Source organism: Triticum aestivum, chromosome 4B, assembly GCF_018294505.1.
Source record: "Triticum aestivum cultivar Chinese Spring chromosome 4B, IWGSC CS RefSeq v2.1, whole genome shotgun sequence".
Lineage (NCBI taxonomy): Eukaryota > Viridiplantae > Streptophyta > Magnoliopsida > Poales > Poaceae > Triticum > Triticum aestivum.
In genome coordinates this window covers 323,947,879-323,968,582 of record NC_057804.1, presented here as the reverse complement: position 1 = coordinate 323,968,582, position 20,704 = coordinate 323,947,879, and the positions used below count along the sequence as shown (strand labels likewise).

The following is a 20,704-nucleotide window of genomic DNA, read 5'->3' as shown; positions in this document are numbered from 1 at the left end:
GGATTTCTGAACATATTTTTCAAAAACTTAGAAAAAACTAAAATTTTGAATTTTTTTCTAAAAAAATTAAATTACAAAAGAAGGAAAAATGGAAAATAAACTTGGAAGGGAAAAATGAAAAAGATAAACATGAAAGAAAGAAAAAGAATCAAAAGATAAAAATAGAAATAGAGCACATAAAAATGAAAATAGACAGGACCAGTCATGGGCGCCCTGTACAAAGATTAGACTCTTTGCCCCGATTCAATCGATACTGTCATCCCTAGATCCAGGGAGAACGCTAGAAGATCGAGTACGAAAGGGAACAGAGGCTGCAGTCAGGGGCTGCTGCTCGTCTTTTGTCGAGCGTCTCTGTTCTACCTGGTGTGATCGTTTCAACTTCTAGCAGTGCGTAGACGTAAAAAGGCGTTTTTTTCCTGCTTTCTGAACAAATTCCCTTTACTCCATGTGGACGTAGTAATAATTCTTTTCTTTAAGAAAGGGATCGGATGATCCAATCAATCGTTAGCATTGGGTTAAGAAATGTTTCAGACTGAATAAGGTGTCGGAGTGAAGAAGCTACATAGTGCGGGAAATAAGGTTTTGCCAGTTTGCGTGAGCTTGCTTTGTAGGGCTACAGCTCGTGCAAGCCACACACGAAATTCGGGAGTACAATTTAGTACCACCTCGGATAATAAAAAATATATTTTTAATGATGAACGGATGAAAAAGAATCGGAGAAACGCACCTTATTTTTTTAACACAGTACAAACGTAAGCACTCATACACACACATACTCATCTCTATGAACACACACATGCACACCCTGCGCGGCTACCCCTATGAGCACATTTGAGAGACTGAGCCGGCATATCATCTTGAGATTTACGAAGTCACCATAGGCGCTTCGTCATCGACGGGAACGTCTCCCCCCACTAAAAATGCATCGCCGAAAATCCTGAAATAAATCTAGAAATAATACGAGCATCATGATTTGAATCCTGGTGGGCTGGAAATACCATTGTCCCTATAACCATCCAATCACATATTGATTCACGCACCTTACTTTATTAGTAGGTAATATATATATATATATATATATATATATATATATATATATATATATATATATATATATATATATTTGACTATGTGTTATTTGGACCCGTATGTTTCCTTTTTTCACACATTAAACATACAACTATCCAAAAATTTGTGTTTCATAATCTTATATTTTACACATGCAATACTATTATATTCATTTATGTTTTTTAATCTTTTTAAAGCCCCGTGACTCAAAGATCCCTAAGGCTCATTTGGTTTGGAGAAATTTTGTAGGATAGAATTTGTATAGAAATAATTCTTTTCGAGACCTTTGGTTTGTAGGAATAGAAAATTATTATCCATATCCTCCTTGTTTGAAAGGAAAATAGACATTAATGAAAAAATCATATGATGTCAACTAAATGATATTCTTTTATATTCATACTCATAGGTGCTCCCTCTGTCCCATAATATAACATTTTTGACAGTACATTCCGTCTTATAATATAAGATTTTTTTTTAATATTATATTAGTGTCAAAAAACGTCTTGTATCATAGAATATAGTATGAACGTTTCGGGTCCACATAAGGAGCCGACCGATCCGGCCGCCGATCCCCTTGCACCAAACCACGCCGAGCCACTTGTTCTTCCCCGCGCCCTTGCTATTTTTCTTTGTCCCCATTTTCGCTGTCGGATTTCCTCCCTATTCTTGTCCGATCCCGCCCTCCTTTTTCTACTTTTCTGGTTAGCTCGTGACGTGTCCCCGTTGGTGCTGGTTGGTCGCCCACGACGCCATCAAAGAACGCCACTGTCCCTCTCGCAAAGATCGAAATCTTGGCAGCGTTGCGTTTGCGCAGAGGTTGAATCTTTGAGGGTGGCTTGTGCTGTGACCAACGGGGCAAGACGGCGGCTATAACGGCGGCAGCGGCGGCGACGGCGGCGCCGTCGTCGGGGGGTGGGGGAGGGGGCGGTGGAGGCGGGTGCCTGGATTGCCTGCAGGATGTGGTGAGGGCGCTGGCGATGGGGTCGTGCCTGCCGGCAGGCCAGCGGCCGACGGAGGTGGCGGCACTACCCGGGAAGGTGGGAGGAGGCAGTAGGAGGGGGGAGGAGGCCCCCGGCAGGATTGCCGGGATTGGAACTGGCAATGTGGCTTGCCTCTTCACGCGGCAGGGGAAGAAGGGCACCAACCAAGACGCCATGGTCGCGTGGGAGGTATCTGCACAACAAGATCCCTTTATTTACACTTTTGGTGCTCTGGATGTTCATTTCTTCTTTATTTGATAATGGCTACTAATGAGCTTGCGTAGTAAAATAGTTTTCTGTGAGTTGAAGTATCGTCAACAATTAGGGGTTGTTTATTTATCGGGCAACGTCAAGTTAAAATGATACATTAATAAAATAAAAAATATGAATTGCCAACAACTTGAGGGGCTTTCACAGGATAAACAAGGCATAATGATCCAACTTGTTTTAGCCAACACGAGACTACATGTCGGCTTGATATTTGTAAAGAAACAACTCGATGGCTATGAATGTTGCTCATGGAAGATGTTTATTGCTCTAACTGATGGAGGATTAAGTATTGGCCACCATCTTTCCCACTTCCATACTTTCATATGAACTATGACGACTTATTTGTTGGATATGGCAACCATCTTGCTTACCCATACGCTGTCTCTTAGTTAAGGTGGCCATTGATTATTATGCGATTTAGGCCATGAGGTTATGTTCTAGATGAAACTGTCCAAGCTTGAATGAGGCACGCTTGCAAATGCAGGATCAGATAAATGACTCGCCCAGTCAAAGAGTACCCCCTTGTGTGAACCGTTTATTTGAATCCAACAGTTGCGTGCACATCAAAAGAATAACAGAATAGTGACCTTTTCTTCTAACTCATTCCACTTTCGACACTCTTTATGAATTAAATCATGCCAATTGTATCGAGTGAACGCGTGGAGCCTGGTCTTGTGGCACGACCGACTCCGCAAGTGTGATGGGTGAGCATGCATTGACATGAGGTGGATGTCAACGTCGCGTTGCATTGACATCAGGTGGTTGTCAACATCGCCGTTGCATTCGCGCTGTAGCATTCTCCATTAAATTTTATAGATACTTGACAAATGGATATTGATGTTTGCCTCCTTGTTTTCTTGCTCTTGGATGCCTTGGGGCATGATGTACAGAACTTCAATGGGAGATCAGACACAGTATTTTGTGGAGTTTTTGATGGTCATGGTCCACATGGACATCTCGTCGCGCGGAAAGTAAGAGATACTCTCCCTTTGAAGCTGTGTGATTTGATATATTGTGACTATGGAGAGAGCCCAACCAGCAATTCAGATGGATCAGTTTTAGAAGAGAGTTTATCTCCATACCCAGATGCAGAGGACAAATCTCCCACATTCACCGCACAGAAAGAAGAACATCTAGAATTCTTTGACTTAATGAAAGAGTCTTTCCGAAAAGCTTTTAGAGTTATGGATAAGGAGCTTAAATTACATCGGAACATAGATAGCATTTGCAGTGGAACTACCGCAGTTACTTTAATTAAACAGGTACAGTGGAACCTATTCCTTGAATGGCTTTAATTACTCAAAAATTCCAGGTATGAGCAATTGATTTTCTCTCTATATACCATCAGGGTCAGGACCTTATTGTCGGGAATCTAGGTGACTCTAGAGCTGTATTAGGCACTAGAGATCAGAACGGTCATTTGGTTGCCCATCAGTTGACAGTTGACCTGAAACCTGATCATCCAAGTAAATATCTTTCACTCTCAAGTTTAAATTAATGAATCTTCTATATTATATCTCTTCTGTTTAATGTGTTGGCTTAATCCTACTACTTGTGACTGTTTATGTGATGCCATTAATTGAATGATTCTTTTTCTGGTGCTGCTGAATCGGTACATTCTTGCTCGTTTTCTCAGAACAAGAATGTATGTTATATCTTCCTTGTCTCCAATCATTTTATATATGTTTATATTCCTAAGATTTGAAGAGTGACGACTTAGAATTTTCACCTTGTTCTTGCTGATAACCATGGTAGTAACTTCACAACATTTTTTACTGCAGAAACAAAAGTTGGAAATAAAGCAGTTTTGTTTTTAGTTGTGGATACTTCTATATTATGTTTGACATGATGGATATGGTACAATCATCTTTATTTGTATGCTCAATGACTCTCCCATAGCTTCATTCTATGGCTCATCAGCTTAGTTGCACGGTAATTAGTACAACTTTGAACTTCCCCCTTGTTCTTGAAGATTGGTACTAATATACTCCGCCCCCATTCTTTTGATACCTTGTTTGCTCGAAAAATGAGGTTGAAAAGCTTAGTTAGCATACTATCGCTATGTCTCCGAGGCCTCTTCACACCTCAATGGGGATGAATAAGACGGAGCACCTCCTTCCTCCCAACGGTCCTCCTTAATGATCCTCTCCTTGAAAGCCTGAGCTGCCTCCCCCTTAAGCTTTTACCACTTCGTTCTAGTGACTTTGGCACGCTTATCCCGCAAGACACGAATCCAAAAATGGAAGTCAGCCACCACAAGCTTATGTTGAGGGATAACACTCTCTCCACGTATCACATGACAGTCTAGGCAAGCACGCCTGTCTTCTCTTCTCGAGAGGACACAATCAATCAGGAGTGTTGACCACTACTAAAAGTCACTAGATGTGATTCTCTCTTTTTAAAGAGGATGTTAGCTACTATCATGTCGTAGGCTAAAGCAAAGCATAAGACATCTTCTCCTTCTTGATTCCTGATGCGATAGCCAAAGCCCCCATGCGCCCCTTCAAAACCTGTGTTAGATGTGCCCACGTGGCCATTGAGGTCTCCTCCTATGAAGAGGTTCTCGCCAGTAGTTGTCCCCGTGTACCACAACTTGAAGCCGGTATCCTCCACCTCCTTCGCCTTGTCCCCTCCATTTGGTTTCTTGGACGCAAAGGATATCAACACCTATCCTCACTGTTGTATCAACTAGCTCCCGTAACTTACCTATTAAGGGCCCTACGTTCCAGCTACCTAAGCGGATCCTACTAGGCTTGGCTAGCTTCCTTACCCTTCACATACATCGAGTCAAATGCGAAGACCCTTGCTCATTTTTTACTACCGGTTGTCGATGTAGCGCGCCACGAAGGATGAGACGACCCAGTCCCTGCTCACTTATCGCTGTATCCAGATGAAGATATGGCGCACCACCAAGGGGGTGACGGCCCGACCCTTGTCCATTTCCTTCCGGGTTCCATCTCCATAAGTGTGGCTGAGTTTTGATGTTGGCTCGCCAAGTCTATCACAACCCTCCTCCTTTACCCAGGCTTGGCACCAGCTATGTTGAGATAACATAGGCGGAGTTTTTCTACCACTATTTCTAAAATTTAGAATAGGGGATGGGATAGGGGCTCTGCTGGAATGCTTTTATGTAGATGGCTCTCCTAAAAATGTAGATAAAGTCGATCGTTAACTGTTTCATGGAAAATTATCAGACCACATATTTTATTTTATTTACAAGTAAACTGCATTTTTTGTACGTAAAAAAGGTATACTGCATAAACTATGGGCTTCGGTGATGTTTTTTTTGCAAAACTTGCATTGAGGTATATTGAGAATAATAAAGAGGTATAATATGCTTGTTTAAGAGGTATATTTGAATGTGGGAGTACATACCTCTAGGAGTACAAAAAATTAGTCTTGTATATATAAATATAATTAACACAGAGACACAAACACACACACACACACACACACACACACACACACATATCTCTGAACTAATTTTTTGACTCCTGGCAGTATGTACTCCCATATTCAATATACCTCCCAAACAAATCTGTCATACCTCTTTATCATTCTTAATGTAACTTATTAATTATTCTAAGATCCTCAATACAAGTTTTACAAAAATATATCATCGCAGCCCTTAGTTTGAATAATATACCATTTTTACGTTAAAAACAGTTTATGTGCAAATAATATGAAATATATGGTCTCAAATGGAAATTTTCTTGTAACTTTGGAGCATCCAGTAATTATTAATGAAGTATATTAAAAATATAAAGAGATATAATTGATTCATCTGTGTGATATGTGAGGAGCGGTACTCCCAGGATTGTAGAATCATTTTATGTATACACCATAGCTAGCTAGTAGCCCTCGATTTGTATCAAGATATGTGCAAGAAATTAATGGAGTAGTGACCACTTGTCTCACTCATTAAGTTGAGCATGTGCCTTTCTGATCATGTCCACAAGCTTTCGTAATCATGGAAATTATATGCTTCCTAATTAGAATTACAGGCAACATGGTGTATATATACGCACTTGTCAGTTTGCTTTTTACCGATATGGTTTGACCTTTGTGCCATATGGTTTTGATCTACTAATGTGCCGTGCGGATTCATTACCCGGGAAACAGTTTCCCTTGCGACAATCGTTGGTCCTCTCTAGCTGCAGTTATGAAGGTTGTTTTGTTTATGTCAGTGTGGGACATGTAGCTAGGTGAACGCACCGTTTTCTCTAGTAGGTTAGTCTATTAATGTCTGTTCAAACTAAACACTAGTTCCCTTCTGAGCCTGTCTCCTAAAAAACATCTGTTCCTACTGTCGTGATGAATGTTATTTGAGCCATAACGAAATGTTAATATCTTAACAGGAGAGGCTAGGAGGATCAAGCGATGTAATGGACGGGTCTTTGCTCACCAGGATGAACCAGATGTGGCTCGCCTTTGGCTTCCTAACTGCAACTCTCCAGGCCTAGCAATGGCACGAGCTTTTGGTGATTTTTGTCTAAAGGATTTTGGGCTGATCTCTGTACCTGAGGTCACCTATAGGCGAATCATGGAGAAGGATCAGTTCATCGTCCTTGCCACTGATGGGGTAACCAAACAAAAATAAATAAATAACTTGTTGCTTTCTGCGTGACTTGTTCTCGATGGGGAAACAATAGTTTCTTCTGATTCAATACATGCACCGCCCATCTGTTAATATACTCTAATACCCAATTGCACTCTGGTTACAGGTGTGGGATGTTCTGTCCAACCAGGAAGTGGTGGAAGTTGTTGCCTCATGCTCTGGCCGTTCTGGCGCAGCTCGTGCTGTTGTTGATCTAGCAAATCAGACCTGGAAATTCAAGTACCCAACCTCCAAAACGGATGATTGTGCAGTGATCTGCCTTTTCCTGAGCAAAGATGCGGCTGCAGGTGGGTTATCAGGGCTTTCTGTTGCTAGCAAGGGAATTGGATCTAGTCCAGGGATGCCACCGCGATTAAGGACCCCCCAACACTTCAGTAAAAGGGTAATTCCAGAGGATGCCGATGATGAATGTGACCCAAATATAAGTGGAGATGAGAGGTCATTGGAGGGCTTCACCTGGTTGAACACGCTTTTGACACTACCAAAGTTTGGTGATACAAGTCCAACCAAGAAATGAAGTTTACTGATGTTGATGTGCGAGTCTGCAGTTAGCAGGCACATTCGCTGATGTTTTGGAGATGAGAGCCTTATTGGCTATATTAGCATGCCCGGTGAGCTCCTGTCCGAATGTCGGTTTACTCTTAAGGCTTTGTTCGGTTACACCCTGCCCTAAGAGGATTGGAGGGGATTTGGGGGGGATTTGACTTGTAGAGGATTTAATCCACCTCAATCCCTGTCAAAACCCCTCCACAACCCTGTCAACCGAACATGGCCTAAGGATGAGTAGGGTTACTGTTTTATGTAAATCCTAACTCTCATTGTGCAACATGCGTTGGGAGGCAAGTTTCAGTTTGTTTCGAGTCGGCTTTGCCTTTCTTGTATGGCTGCCCTTCAAGCTGAGTTTATATATATATGTTAATACGATGTACGTGCTCGGTTTTCTACGTGAACAGGCCCTGCTCATTATATTTGTATCTTTAACCCAAATGCTCTAAAGTGCAGCTACACTTTTTGACTACGACGATGGCATACGTCTTTTTTATTTCTACGTGAACAGGCCATGATCATGTGCCTGAAAAGGATTGGCGTGGGACGTGTTTATAAGTACTCCCTCCGATTTTTTTTAGTTTGCGTATAAGTTTTGTCTGAAGTCAAAACATCCATGATTTGACCAAACTTATAGGAAAAAGTATCAACATTCACATTAAAATCGATATCATTGTATTCATTATGGAATGTAGTTTCATACTCCCTTCGTTCGGAAATACTTGTCGGAGAAATGGATGTATTTAAACATATTTTAGTTCTAGATACATCTATTTTTATTCATTTCTTTGACAAGTATTTCCGGACAGAGGGAGTATTATATATACTAGAAGTATTTTGCGAGCTTTGCTGCGCCGGTTGTAGGCATGGTGATCCTATCGGGCATACTTCACTAAAACTTTTGATTCAGTGAATAGGCAAAGTACACGGTGCAACATGCAAACATGAGTTGAAGGAACCCCGTCCCAGGTGGGCTGCACCTGGCATGGAGACATGGGGAACCTTGAATGGGCCTTCCCACATAAGAGAGAGCGTGTGGAGCCCCTCTTTGGAGAGGATCCGGTGTAGGATGAGGTCTCCGACCTCGAGGGTACGAGGGCGGATGTTGTGACTGTGGTAACGGCGCAAGGCCCGTTGATACTTTACGGCGTGAAGGGCAGCCTGGCGGCGGGCCTCCTCGAGGAGCAGCAGATCGGCCTCCCATGAGCTGTCCTGACACGCTTTTTCACGCCAAGACTCGCGGGGAGCCATGCTTAAGCTCCGAGGGGAGGACCGTCAGTAGGCTTAGTCGCCGTTGTGCGGTTGGACCACAACACAAACTACAACTCACTCAGCCAGCCAGCTTCTTCTTGAAGCTCCTTTTATCTTCAGGCCCTTGAGGACCTCAGCGTTGGCACGCTCGGCCTGGCCGTTGCTTTGTGGGTGAGCCACAAAGGCGTAGGAGATGTGCGTGCCAAGGTTGGCGCAGTAGGACTTGAAGAGGCCACTCGTGAACTGGGCGTCGTTGTCACTGATGATGCAGTTGGGGACGCCAAATCGGCTCACGAGGCCCTTGGTGAACCCGACGGTCGGCCGGGATAGTGCGCACGGGCTCGACCTCCACCCACTTGGTGAACTTGTCGATGACGATGTAGAGGTAGAGGTAGCGGTAGGCACCAGCCACACAAGGGAAGGGCCCCAGTATGTCCAACCCCTAGCCTGCAAAGGGCCATGAGAGTGGGATCGTCTGAAGCCCCTGCGCTGGCTGGTGGATCTGCTTGGCGTGGAATTGGCAGGCTTTGCAGGATTGGACCAGCTCATCTGCGTCGCGGAACGCAGTGGACCAATAGAAGCTCCTTCAGAACACCTTGCCGACGAGGGTGCGTGACGAGGAGTGGTGCCCGCAATCTTCCCCGTGAACGACGGTGAGCAGCTCGCGCCCTTGCTCTTCTGAGATGCACTGCAACCAGACGCCATTGGGGCACTTGCAGTACAGCTCGCCGTCTTGCAAACAGTAGGCGGTGGCTTGCCGGACGACGCGCTCCGCCTCCGCATCCTCCGCGGGGAGAGCTTGAACTCCGCAGCCCAGCTGTCTGCTTGAGGCTGCAGTGCCAGCAGCAGGCGGGCTCCTGAGGCTGGTCCACAACCCGACGCACCCATGGACGGTGTGGGAGGAAGCTCTTCGTGAAGCAGCGTTGTGCCAATGGCGGGTGGCGCTGCTAATGGCCTGATGAGCCTTTCTTTGAAGATGTGTGGGCTCTGGGGCTCGCGGCGAGAAGCTCGCTTGGCAATGTCGCTGGCCTCCCTGTTGATGCCGCACGAGATGTTCTGCAGCTCCAAGCCAAGGAAACGCTTCTCGAGCTTACGTACCTCCTCTAGGTAGGCTGCCATGTGCTCGTCCTTGGGCTTGTATTTTTTGTTGGAGAAGTTAAACGAGGAGCTAAGAATCGCCCTTGATGGTGAGGCGCTTGACGCCCTGGGCAGAGGTGGCCTTGAGGCCAGCGATGAGGCCCTCATACTCTGCAATGTTGTTGGATACCTTTTCATAGTGCCTGAAGCAGAAATGGATAGCATCATAGAGCTTGTCTCCGGTTGTGAGGTAAGCACGACCCCAGCCCCCGCACCCTACCTGGAGAAGGCGCCGTCAAAGTGCATGACCCAACCACTAGGCGCCAGGCAGGAGAGATTTGTTCTCAAAGGGCCCTTCCTCATATGGATCCGTCCATTCTGCCAGGAAGTTGGCGAGAGCCGCACCCTTGATGATCCTGGTGGTGCAAAACTCCAGATGGAAGGCCTGCAGCTCAATGTTCCATTTGGCGACTCGGCCGACAGTGTTGGGGCTACACAGGACTTGCTCCAAGGGGTAAGCAGAGATGACCTTAATGGGGTGGCCTTGGAAGTAGTGGCGCAGATTCCTGGAGGCGACGAAGGGCGCGAGGAGGAGCTTCTGCTGCATGGGGTAGCGCTCGCGTGCATCCCTCAACATTGTGCTGACGAAGTACACATGGTGCTCGACGAGGCACACGGTTGTGGCGGTAGCTTGCTCCACAGGCGACTCGAGAGGCTCGGGTGACTCATGAGACCCGCGAGGCTCACGAGGCCCGGGATGCTCGCGAGGCTCAGAGGGCTCAGGGAGCTCACGAGGCTCGAAATGGTTCTCCTTAGTGCAGACGCGCTCTTCTCGTACCGCTACGAGCGCCGCACTGGCCGTCTGGGGGGTGGCCGCCAAGTAAGGGAGCAATAGCTCACGAGGGCGCGGTGCGACCATGATAGGTGGGCTCGTGAGGTACCTCTTGAGGTCTTCAAAGGCCGCATCCTTCTCAGGGGTCTACTCGAAGGGACCGGACCTCTTCATGAGCTTGAAGAATGGCAAGGCTCGCTTGCCGAACTTGGAGATGAAGCGCCCCAGGGAGGTCGTACACCCTGCCAATTGTTGCATTTATTTGAGAGTTAGGGAGGGCACCTTTTCTCAATGGCCTCGATCTTCACTTGTTGGGGTTGAGCTTTAGGTTGACCTCACAGGTTGGCGAATGTTTCCTCTAGATCCTCGATGAGCGCCCTAGCCTTACGCATTTTGACCACGATGTCATCGACGTAGGCCTCCACATTCTTTCCCAACTCAGGCCCCAGAGTGCGCATCAGCCGCTGGAAGGTGGCGCCGACACTCCTCAAGCCGACGGGCATGAAAGTGTAGCAAAATACGCTGCATGGTGAGATGAATGTTGTCATCTTTACATCTTCCGACGCCATCTTGATCTGGTGGTAGCCCGAGAAAGCGCCCAGGAAGCATAGGAGGTCGCACCCGGCGGTGGAGTCCACGATTTGGTCAATGCGCGTGAAAGTGCATGTGTCACTTAAAGTTTATTTTGGTGTGATGACAATATGGTTAGAGGAGCTAATATCGGGTGCTAAAGTTTATCTCAGGATATTGGTTCCAAGTTGTTCTTGATGGAGGTGTGCGACCCTCCAATTCAAAAAGATCAAAGGCGTGGTCTACTGACTAGTTGAAGGTTTTTCGTTTGGTTCGATTCGAGTCGTAGGAAAGACCGCACTATTAAGAGGGGTCGATGTGGATATGTGTTGTGTGGGAATACCATTGCCGAAACATAAACACCAGCCTACCCATCCCTACCACTTAAATCCATAGTATGACCCCCGTGCGCACGGGGTACTGCGTAACTTCCTGGGTACCCCATGCGCATGGGTCTTTTGACCCCCATGCGCACGGGGTACCGCGTAACTCCCCGGGTACCTCGTGTGCACGAGGTCTTTTGACCCCCGTGCGTACGGGGTGGTGTGTAAGTCTCTAAGTGCCCCGTGCGCACGAGGCTGACTCAGCCCGTGCACACGGGTCCAACGGGCAGAAAACCCCATCTGGCCAAGAACACTATAAGACCCCTTCTTCCTCCTCCATCCCTCAACCCTAATGTCTTGTTGAGCTCCATCATTGCTACACTCCATTTTGATCAATACTCTCAATCCCTCCACCCAAACTTGGTGAAACTTTAGGGATTGGGAGAGCAAGACCCGATCTACATCTTGACCAAACCAAATCGTGTTCCCCGCTACATTTCTTCCCCATTGACTTGTTACTCTTGGAGCTTGGGCTCCTAGGCGGTTAGAGGTTCCTCCGAGAGCTTCCTTGCTTGTGGTGTGCTTCGGAGAAGTTTGTAAAGGTGTGGTGGTCGCCTTCAATACCAACCCCGAGTGATTCGAAGCTCATACATTAGGGGTGACTCGAAAGAGATTACAATGAGCCTTTGTGGCGGTCTGTAAGCTTTGGCTCTGGCACCACTCTAAACAGAGAGTAGCTCTTCCTCAAGGAAGAGTGAACTTCAGGATAAAATCCGCACCCTCTCCTCACTTGTGGTTAATCGTTTCCCGCACTTTACTTTTCCTTGTATGCTTTTTGGCTTGCTAATTAGATTGTTGCCTAGCATATTTGGCTCTAAGCTTTCTTGTCATATAGGTTGTGTTCACCTAGTTGCATACCTAGTGAACCCTATTTATCTGCTAAACCTTAAAATTGACAAGAAAGATTAAAATTTGTAGTCTCCTATTCACCCCCCTCTAGTCGACCGCATCGATCCTTTCGATTGGTATTAGAGCCTCATGCTCTAATATAAGGTTATACAACCTTAGAGGATATGGTCGACCTAGGGAATGTGGGAGGTGGCGCACCCGTTGCGAAGGATGGTGAAAACCTACCCCCTGCCGCGTCCAATGCACTTGGTGCTCCGGTTGTTGCTCCCGCCGCTCCCGTTAACCTAGGTGCCCCTTGACCGCGGCCAGTATTCTTTCAATGTTTGCGGACCTCAAAACCGCTATGTTGAAAAAAGCGCGTTCGTCAGTCAAGGAGGAAATTGATGCTCGCTTAAAGCCCTCGACATCCGCATCAAAATTATTTGATCCAAATCCATTCATGATGCGGATGACTCGAGAGAACCCCTTGCATCTCCGGCTCGTACTCAAGTTCCCAAGTACAATGTTGTGGAACCCTTTTACTCACCACAACCCTTGCAACATCCTCACATTAATCCTGTTGGGCCTCCGCCCCCCTTTGAAAGCTAATGCGCTTGCTAGATGGAGGCTAGATATGGAGTCTCATATTCACAGTGCTTCAACACAACTTTGGTGGATTGTGGTCAATGGATTCAACCCCAAGAACCCAATGAATCTCACTCCAAGAGAAGCGGTTGATGATCAACTCAATCCAACTGCCCACAACATGTTGCGCACCGCGGTGACCAAAGACTATAGTGACTCCATTGATCTCCTTAAGACAACCAAGGAAATTTGGGATTGCCTTGAGGAGGCTCTCTAAGGAGATGAAGCAATTCGAAGATCTCGACTTGCTTTGCTCAAGCAAGAAGTCAATCTCTTTGTGGGGAATGAGGGTGAGTGCACGGAAGAGGTTTACCGAAGGTTGAAGTCCCTTGTGCTCAACTTGAGAACCTTTGGATGCACTTGGGCAAACGATGATTTCATCAAGGATAAGTTCATAGATGCTATGGTTCTCCCAGAACATACCATGGTCATGATGATACATCAATGTCCGGATTATCACAAGTTAACATCGGCTCAAGTTGTCTCCACTTTCTCCACTCATGTCTTTTGGAGACCAAGTCCAAGAAGACCTTTGCAATTGCTCAAGCAACTAAGAACTCCAATCTTGCCTTGAAGACCAAAAAAGTGATTAGTCAACCCTCAAGGGATGAAGAAGTGAGTGAAGAGACATGTGAGGAAGATGGTGACACTTCATGCCCGGTAAATGACTTTGCGGAAGACTTAGCTCTCTTAGTCAAAAAGTGCTCCGGGACCATGGCAAACAAGGGGAATAATCTCCAAGGAAGATAATTTGAACGAAGAAAATGCTACAATTGTGATAGCCCAAGACACGTTGTGCATGATTGTCCATATGAGAGACGTGAAGACAAGTCCGAGAAGCTTGTGCTCAAGAAGAAGAAGTTCACCAAGTTCACAAAGAGGAAAGATGACAAGGCTCTAGTCCATGAAGAATACATGTCCGGAGATGATGATGATGGTGATGATGATCAAGTGGGCACGACCGTGAAAGCACAAGTGCTCCTTGGGTGATTTTGGTAATTAATGTCAACATATCTCTTGTTGGACTAATACTTTTACCTAGTATGTTTCAGATAAGTTCAACAATGGAGTGGCATGGACTAGAGGATGTGGAACCCCTTCAAGATGCTAAGGACAAAGGATTGGCTCAAGCTCAAAGCACAAGACTCTACATTTTACTTTTAGTGATCCAAGATCACATTGAGTCCATAGGAAAGGCAATACTATTAAGAGGGGATGAGGTGTTGCTTAATGTCTTACTTGCTCAAAGTGCTTAGTGATATGCTCCAAAGCCCTCAACCACTTTCTCACATCCACATATGTCCCAAACCAAAATTCAAACTTGGCCCTACCGAATCTTTCTATCTGGTGCCATTGAGTTCTATTGACATAGCCACTGCCAGAAACCCTAGTCTTTTCGGTCTCACCGATAGGGATCTCGGTCTCACCGAGATGGGATTGTAATCTCTCTGTTTCCCTTTGTAACATTTCGGTCCAACCGAGCTTAGCGATCGTTCTCACTGAGATTGCAATGCAAACTCTCTGTTTCCCTTTCGTACCGTTTCGGTCCAACCGAGATGAGCGAATCGGTCCCACCGAGTTTGCCTGACCAACTCTCTGGTTGCCTATTACCAAAATCGGTCTCATCGAGTTTGTGTAATCGGTCTCACCGAGATTACGTTATGCCCTAACCCTAACCATATCGGTCCCACCGAGTTGACATGTCGGTCCCACCGAAATTGCTAACGGTCACATTATTTACTAAATCGGTCCGACCGAGTTTCATGATTCGGTCCCACCGAGTTTGGTAAGTTGTGTGTAACGGTTAGATTTTGTGTGGAGGCTATATATACCCCTCCACCCACTCTTCGTTCGTGGAGAGAGCCATCAGAAGATGCCTACACTTCCAACATATATTTTCTGAGAGAGAACCACCTACACTTGTGTTGATGTTAAGATATTCCATTCCTACCACATAAATCTTGATCTCTAGCCTTCCCCAAGTTGCTTTCCACTCAAATCTTCTTTCCACCAAATCCAAATCCTGTGAGAGAGAGAGTTGAGTGTTGGGGAGACTATCATTTGAAGCACAAGAGCAAGGAGTTCATCATCAACACACCACTTGTTACTTCTTGGAGAGTGGTGTCTCCTAGATTGGCTAGGTGTTACTTGGGAGCCTCCGTAAAGATTGTGGAGTTGAACCAAGGAGTTTGTAAGGGCAAGGATATCGCCTACTTCGTGAAGATCTACCCTAGTGAGGCAAGTCCTTCGTGGGCGACGGCCATGGTGGGATAAACAAGGTTGCTTTTTCGTGGACCCTTCGTGGGTGGAGCCCTCCGTGGACTCGCGCAACCGTTACCCTTCGTGGGTTGAAGTCTCCATCAACGTGGATGTACGATAGCACCACCTATCGGAACCACGGATAAAAAATCTCCGTGTCTCCAAATTGCGTTTGCACACTCCAATCCCATCCCTTTACATTCTTGCAATTTGCATGCTTTACTTTTCGCTGCCCATATACTCTTGTCATGCTTGCTTGATATGTATTGTGAAAGTTAGAACTTGTGCCAAACTCCACTTCAACTTAAAGAAATTAAAAACAACAACTTTTCTCACTTAGTGTCTATTCACCCCTCTCTAGACACCTCTTCTCGATCCTTTCAATTGGTATCAGAGCTTTGGTCTCCATTGCTTTGGTTTAATCACCATTGGAGGAAGATGGATGAGTCTACTTAGGGGAGTCTTAGACGTACAGTGCCTATACTTGATGGAGAGTATTTTCATGAGTGGAAAAATGAGATGCTTCTAATTTCAATGAATATCATTTGAACAAGTACATTACTAGCCCTTGTGCACCTCATGTTGATCCTATGCATCCCACCCTTGATGAGTCAATTGACATGATTCACAATCTTAGAACTATTGATCTTATCACTAGAGGTTTGCCTAGAAACTTGATATCTTGCTTGCCTACTCTTAAGTGTGCCTACAACATATGGAAATTTCTTGAGGAACGTTTTCCAAACTATTCCTTGCAAAATCTAGATGAAATTCTCCATAAGTCTATTGCCTTGAGTAAGATGAATTCCAACGATCCTAAGTTTGGTGATTGTCTATTTAAGCTTACAAATCTTATGCATGCCAAAGGAGATGTTGGAATTATTAGCGATATTATTTCCGAAGCTATTAGAATTCATAAAGAAGATCATTGTCAAACTCATTCTAATGAATCACCCTCTCTAGGAATTGATCCATCACATGACGTTGTTGAACATGGATACTATGATGAGGACGATGATAGTGACTTTGATCTTGATGATGCAATGAGACACTTTGGTCTTATGGCAATTCTTCGGGGATACATGGCAGGAGGAAAGGAATGGGTTCTTGATAGTGGATGTACCGATCACATGACTGGAGATAAAGATATGTTTCGTGAGCTTGCTGAAAACGACGGCCCTCGAAAGTATGTCACTTTTGGTGCCAACTTAAAGGGTAAGGTGGTTGGCCTCGGTAAGGTGGCCATCTCACATGATAGCTCCATACAAAATTTCATGCTCGTTGAATCTCTTGGGTACAATTTACATTCAGTATCTAGACTTGCTGATTTCGGTTTCAATGTCCTATTTACTGAAGTAGATTGCCAAGTGTTTCGAAGAGACAATCATAAAATGGTCTTTACCGGTATACGTAGAGGTGATCTTTACATTGTTGATTTCACTAAAAAGGCTCAACCTAGAACTTGCTTAATTGCTAAATCCTCTAAAGGCTGGTTATGGCATAGACGGTTAGGTCATGTGGGCATGTGAAACCTTGACAAGCTTATTAAAGGTAATCATATCCTTGGCGTTAACGATGTCATATTTGATAAAGATAGACTTTGCAGCGCTTGTCAAGCAGGTAAACATGTTGGAGGAAGGCATCCCATGAAGAACATCATGACCACAAGGAGGCTGCTCGAGCTACTTCATATGGATCTTTTCGGTCCCAACGCCTACAAAAGTCTCGGTGGAAATTCTTTTGGTCTAGTTATAGTCGATGATTTGTCAAGATTTACGTGGGTGTTCTTTCTCGATGATAAATCACAGGTCCAAAAGATCTTCAAAAACTTCGCTAGGAAGGCCCAAAATCAATTTGAAGTGAAGATCAAGAAGGTTCGCAGCGACAACGGAACTGAGTCCAAGAACACAAATGTGGACACCTTTCTTGATGAAGAGGGGATTTCACATGAGTTCTCGGCTACGTACACACCTCAACAAAATGGAGTTGTTGAGAGGAAGAACCGAACGCTCATCAAAATGGCGAGAACAATGCTTGATGAGTACAAGACGCCAAAGCACTTTTGGGCGGAAGCGGTTGAGACAGCTTGTCATGCAACAAATCGCTTGTATCTTCACAAGCTACTCGGCAAGACGACATACGAGCTCCTCACCGGTAACAAACCCCAAGTTGGATACTTTCGAGTATGCAGCTCAAAGTGCTACATTCTTGATAAGCATCGTCTTTCTAAATTTGCTCCTAAATCTCATGAAGGTTTCCTACTTGGTTATGGCTCAAACTCTCACACTTACCGTGTCTATAATAATTTCACCCGAAAGGTTGAAGAGATGGTAGATGTGAAGTTTGATGAATCTAACGGCTCGCAAGTAGAGCAATTGCCAATTGATGTAGGAGACAAAGACGCTTCGGAAGCAATCCAAGACTTGTCTATTGGAAAGATTCGTCCAACGGAGGTGAAGGAGAGTACCTCATCCGTCCAAGTGGAAGCTTCTACCTCACGACAAGGTGAACCAAGAGTTGATACGGAAGCATCCACAAGTGGGACACACCAAGACGAAGAAAACGAGGAAGTACACCAAGATGAACATCAACAACCTCCTTCTCCACCACGACAAGAGAACGACAACGTCAACAATGAAGAAGGCCAATAAGAAGAACAAGATGAAAAAGATGTTCCACCAAGATTCAAGCAAAAGCTTTCACGAGTTCGAGCAAGAGTTTCTAAAGACCATCCCGTTGAGCAAATCTACAATGATATCCAAACCGGGAGAATCACTTGCTCAAAAACTCATTTGGCTAACTTTTGTGAACATTATTCATTCATCTCTAGCATTGAACCTATGAAGGTTGAAGAAGCTTTGGAAGATCCGGATTGGATAAACGCCATGCATGAAGAGCTACACAACTTTGAGAGAAATCGAGTTTGGACATTGGTTGAGAAGCCCGGCAACAACCACAACATCATTAGTACCAAATGGGTGTTTCGCAACAAGCAAGATGAAGATGGACAAGTAGTTCTCAACAAAGCACGTCTCATCGCCCAAGGCTACACTCAAGTCGAAGGTATGGACTACGGTGAGATATATGCCCCCGTTGCTAGACTTGATCCCATTCACATCTTACTTGCATATGCGAATCACCATGATATCACCTTGTACCAAATGGACATTAAATGTGCTTTTCTAAATGGTGAAATAGAGGAGGAGGTTTATGTTAAGCAAGCTCCCGACTTTGTCAATCCTAAGAAACCTAATCATGTTTACAAACTTCATAAAGCTCTTTATGGTCTTAAACAAGCTCCTAGAGCATGGTATAAATGCTTGACCAAGTTCCTCATTGAAAAAGGCTTTGAAATTGGAAAAATTGATTCTACTCTTTTTACTAAAAGGGTTAATGGAGAACTATTTGTGTGCCAAATCTATGTTGATGATATTATATTTGGTTCGACTAACCCTCACTTTAGCGAGAAATTTGGAAAGCTAATGTCGGAGAAGTTTGAGATGTCGATGATGAGTCAACTCAAACTCTTTCTTGGTTTGAAAATCAAGCAACCTAAGGAAGGTACCTTTGTCTCTCAAACAAAGTACACCAAGGACTTATTCAAGAAGTTCAATATGCAAGAATGCAAAGGTATGACTACACCCATGCCTACTAGTGGACATCTTGATTTGACCAAAGATGGTGAACCGGTTGATTAAAAGGTTTACCGCTCCATGATTGGTTCATTGTTATATCTATGTGCCTCTCGTCCCGATATTATGCTAAGTGTGTGCATGTGTGCACGATATCAAGCGGCCCCTAAAGAATGTCATCTTAAGGCTGTGAAAAGGATAGTGAGATACTTAATACACACACCAAATTTTGGCATTTGGTATCCTAAGAGGTCTTCTTTCGATCTTGTTGGTTACTCCGATTCGGACTATGCCGGAGACAAGGTTGATAGAAAGTCCACTTCGGGTACTTGTCAATTTCTTGGTAGATCTCTTGTGTCTTGGTCCTCCAAGCAACAAAACTCGGTATCCTTATCCACCGCCGAAGTGGAATACATTGCTGCTGGTTCATGTTGTGCTCAACTACTTTGGATGACCCAAACTCTTAAGGATTATGGGATATATGTGAAACATGTTCCATTGCTTTGTGATAATGAAAGTGCTATCAAGATTGCTCACAATCCCATGCAACACTCTCGAACTAAGCATATTGAAGTTCGTCATCATTTCATTCGAGATCACGTTGCCAAAGGGGACATTAATCTTAAGCATGTTCGCACCGATAAGCAATTGGCGGATATATTCACTAAACCACTTGATGAGAAAGTGTTTTGTAGGTTAAGAGGTGAATTGAACATCATTGATGCTTCAAACTTGGAGTAGGAACTCCATTTGGATACATGCAAGACATGAGCCTATGACTAATCCTTGATATTCCTCTTATGATGAAAATCTTATGTCTTGGATATATTTGCACCTTGCATGTTATCTAACCCGTGTAGGTACTTGGTTGAATCTAAATCTATGAGATTGCAACTCACTCACATCTTGAACAATCTCTACATCACCAAGTCTCTACACAATGGTGGTTGAAGACAAGGAAGCACGAAACCCTTCAAACATATCCTTTGACAAATTCTATATTGAATTTCATGATTGTCATTTTGGATACACAAGTGCTCTTCCTTGCAAGACTAACCCATGTAGGTAGATGAACTCAAATTCTAAGTGGAGCTCCCAACTCTTGATGAGCTACATCAACCTTGAGCAACCCACACAAGTTCAACTACATGATCACGATCAACACCACCACCCAAGGTATGTTATTCCATCTTAGAGAAGCTTTACTCCAAGTCATGAGTCAAAGAAACTCAACAAGATGTGAATACATCAAGATGCTTAAACGAAAAATGGTAACCCCATTTTGAGCTTAAACGATGAGTATGACCTATGATCAAGTGATCTCACTTGACTCCTAAGTCAATATACTCTAATATAGGTCACTTTGTCGCTGACCAATTCTAGATGAAGTTCTCTTGTGTTCTTTTCTGTGCTCTTGCATTTTTCTCATGCATATTTGTTTCCCCTTTCAAAAAAACTTCATCTAGATTTCCTTTTTGTTTCTTTTTGTTCTGCATTCCCTGCATCCAGTTCCTTGCAAATCTTTCAGTTAGTTCCTTGCAAATCCTTGTGAGATCGTACTTGTCTAGTGAGCTGAGGTGACAAGTGTGACGCCCTAGATACTTAAGCTACAGTAATCCCCTGCTAATGATGCCATGTCATCGTATTACTATTACTAATTCTTGCTTGATCCAAATCTTAGTTCAAACTCAAATTCAAATTAAAGCTCCAAATTCAAAATTCTCAAACATGCAAAATAAAAAGTT

At 44.5% G+C, this 20,704-nt stretch overlaps 1 protein-coding gene across 1 annotated transcript; it reads left to right on the top strand.

Moving 5' to 3' along the window:
• The first annotated feature begins 1,640 nt into the window (after positions 1 to 1,640).
• LOC123092096 (probable protein phosphatase 2C 75) lies at positions 1,641 to 7,954 on the top strand. The gene is made up of 5 exons (XM_044513779.1): positions 1,641 to 2,237; positions 3,209 to 3,580; positions 3,667 to 3,784; positions 6,677 to 6,900; positions 7,043 to 7,954. The coding sequence occupies exons 1-5, from the start codon at positions 2,046 to 2,048 to the stop codon at positions 7,451 to 7,453; spliced, it is 1,317 nt and encodes a 438-aa protein (XP_044369714.1). The 5' UTR covers positions 1,641 to 2,045; the 3' UTR covers positions 7,454 to 7,954.
• The last annotated feature ends 12,750 nt before the right edge of the window (positions 7,955 to 20,704 follow it).

What these genes read in the sequence shown, in the direction of transcription:
- LOC123092096 (XM_044513779.1), top strand. Translation starts at nt 2,046, where the DNA reads ATGGGGTCGTGCCTGCCGGCAGGCCAGCGGCCGACGGAGGTGGCGGCA. An exon ending in CAGTTACTTTAATTAAACAG is followed by an intron (nt 3,581 to 3,666) that starts GTACAGTGGAAC and finishes ATATACCATCAG; the next exon opens with GGTCAGGACCTTATTGTCGG. An exon ending in CCTGAAACCTGATCATCCAA is followed by an intron (nt 3,785 to 6,676) that starts GTAAATATCTTT and finishes ATATCTTAACAG; the next exon opens with GAGAGGCTAGGAGGATCAAG.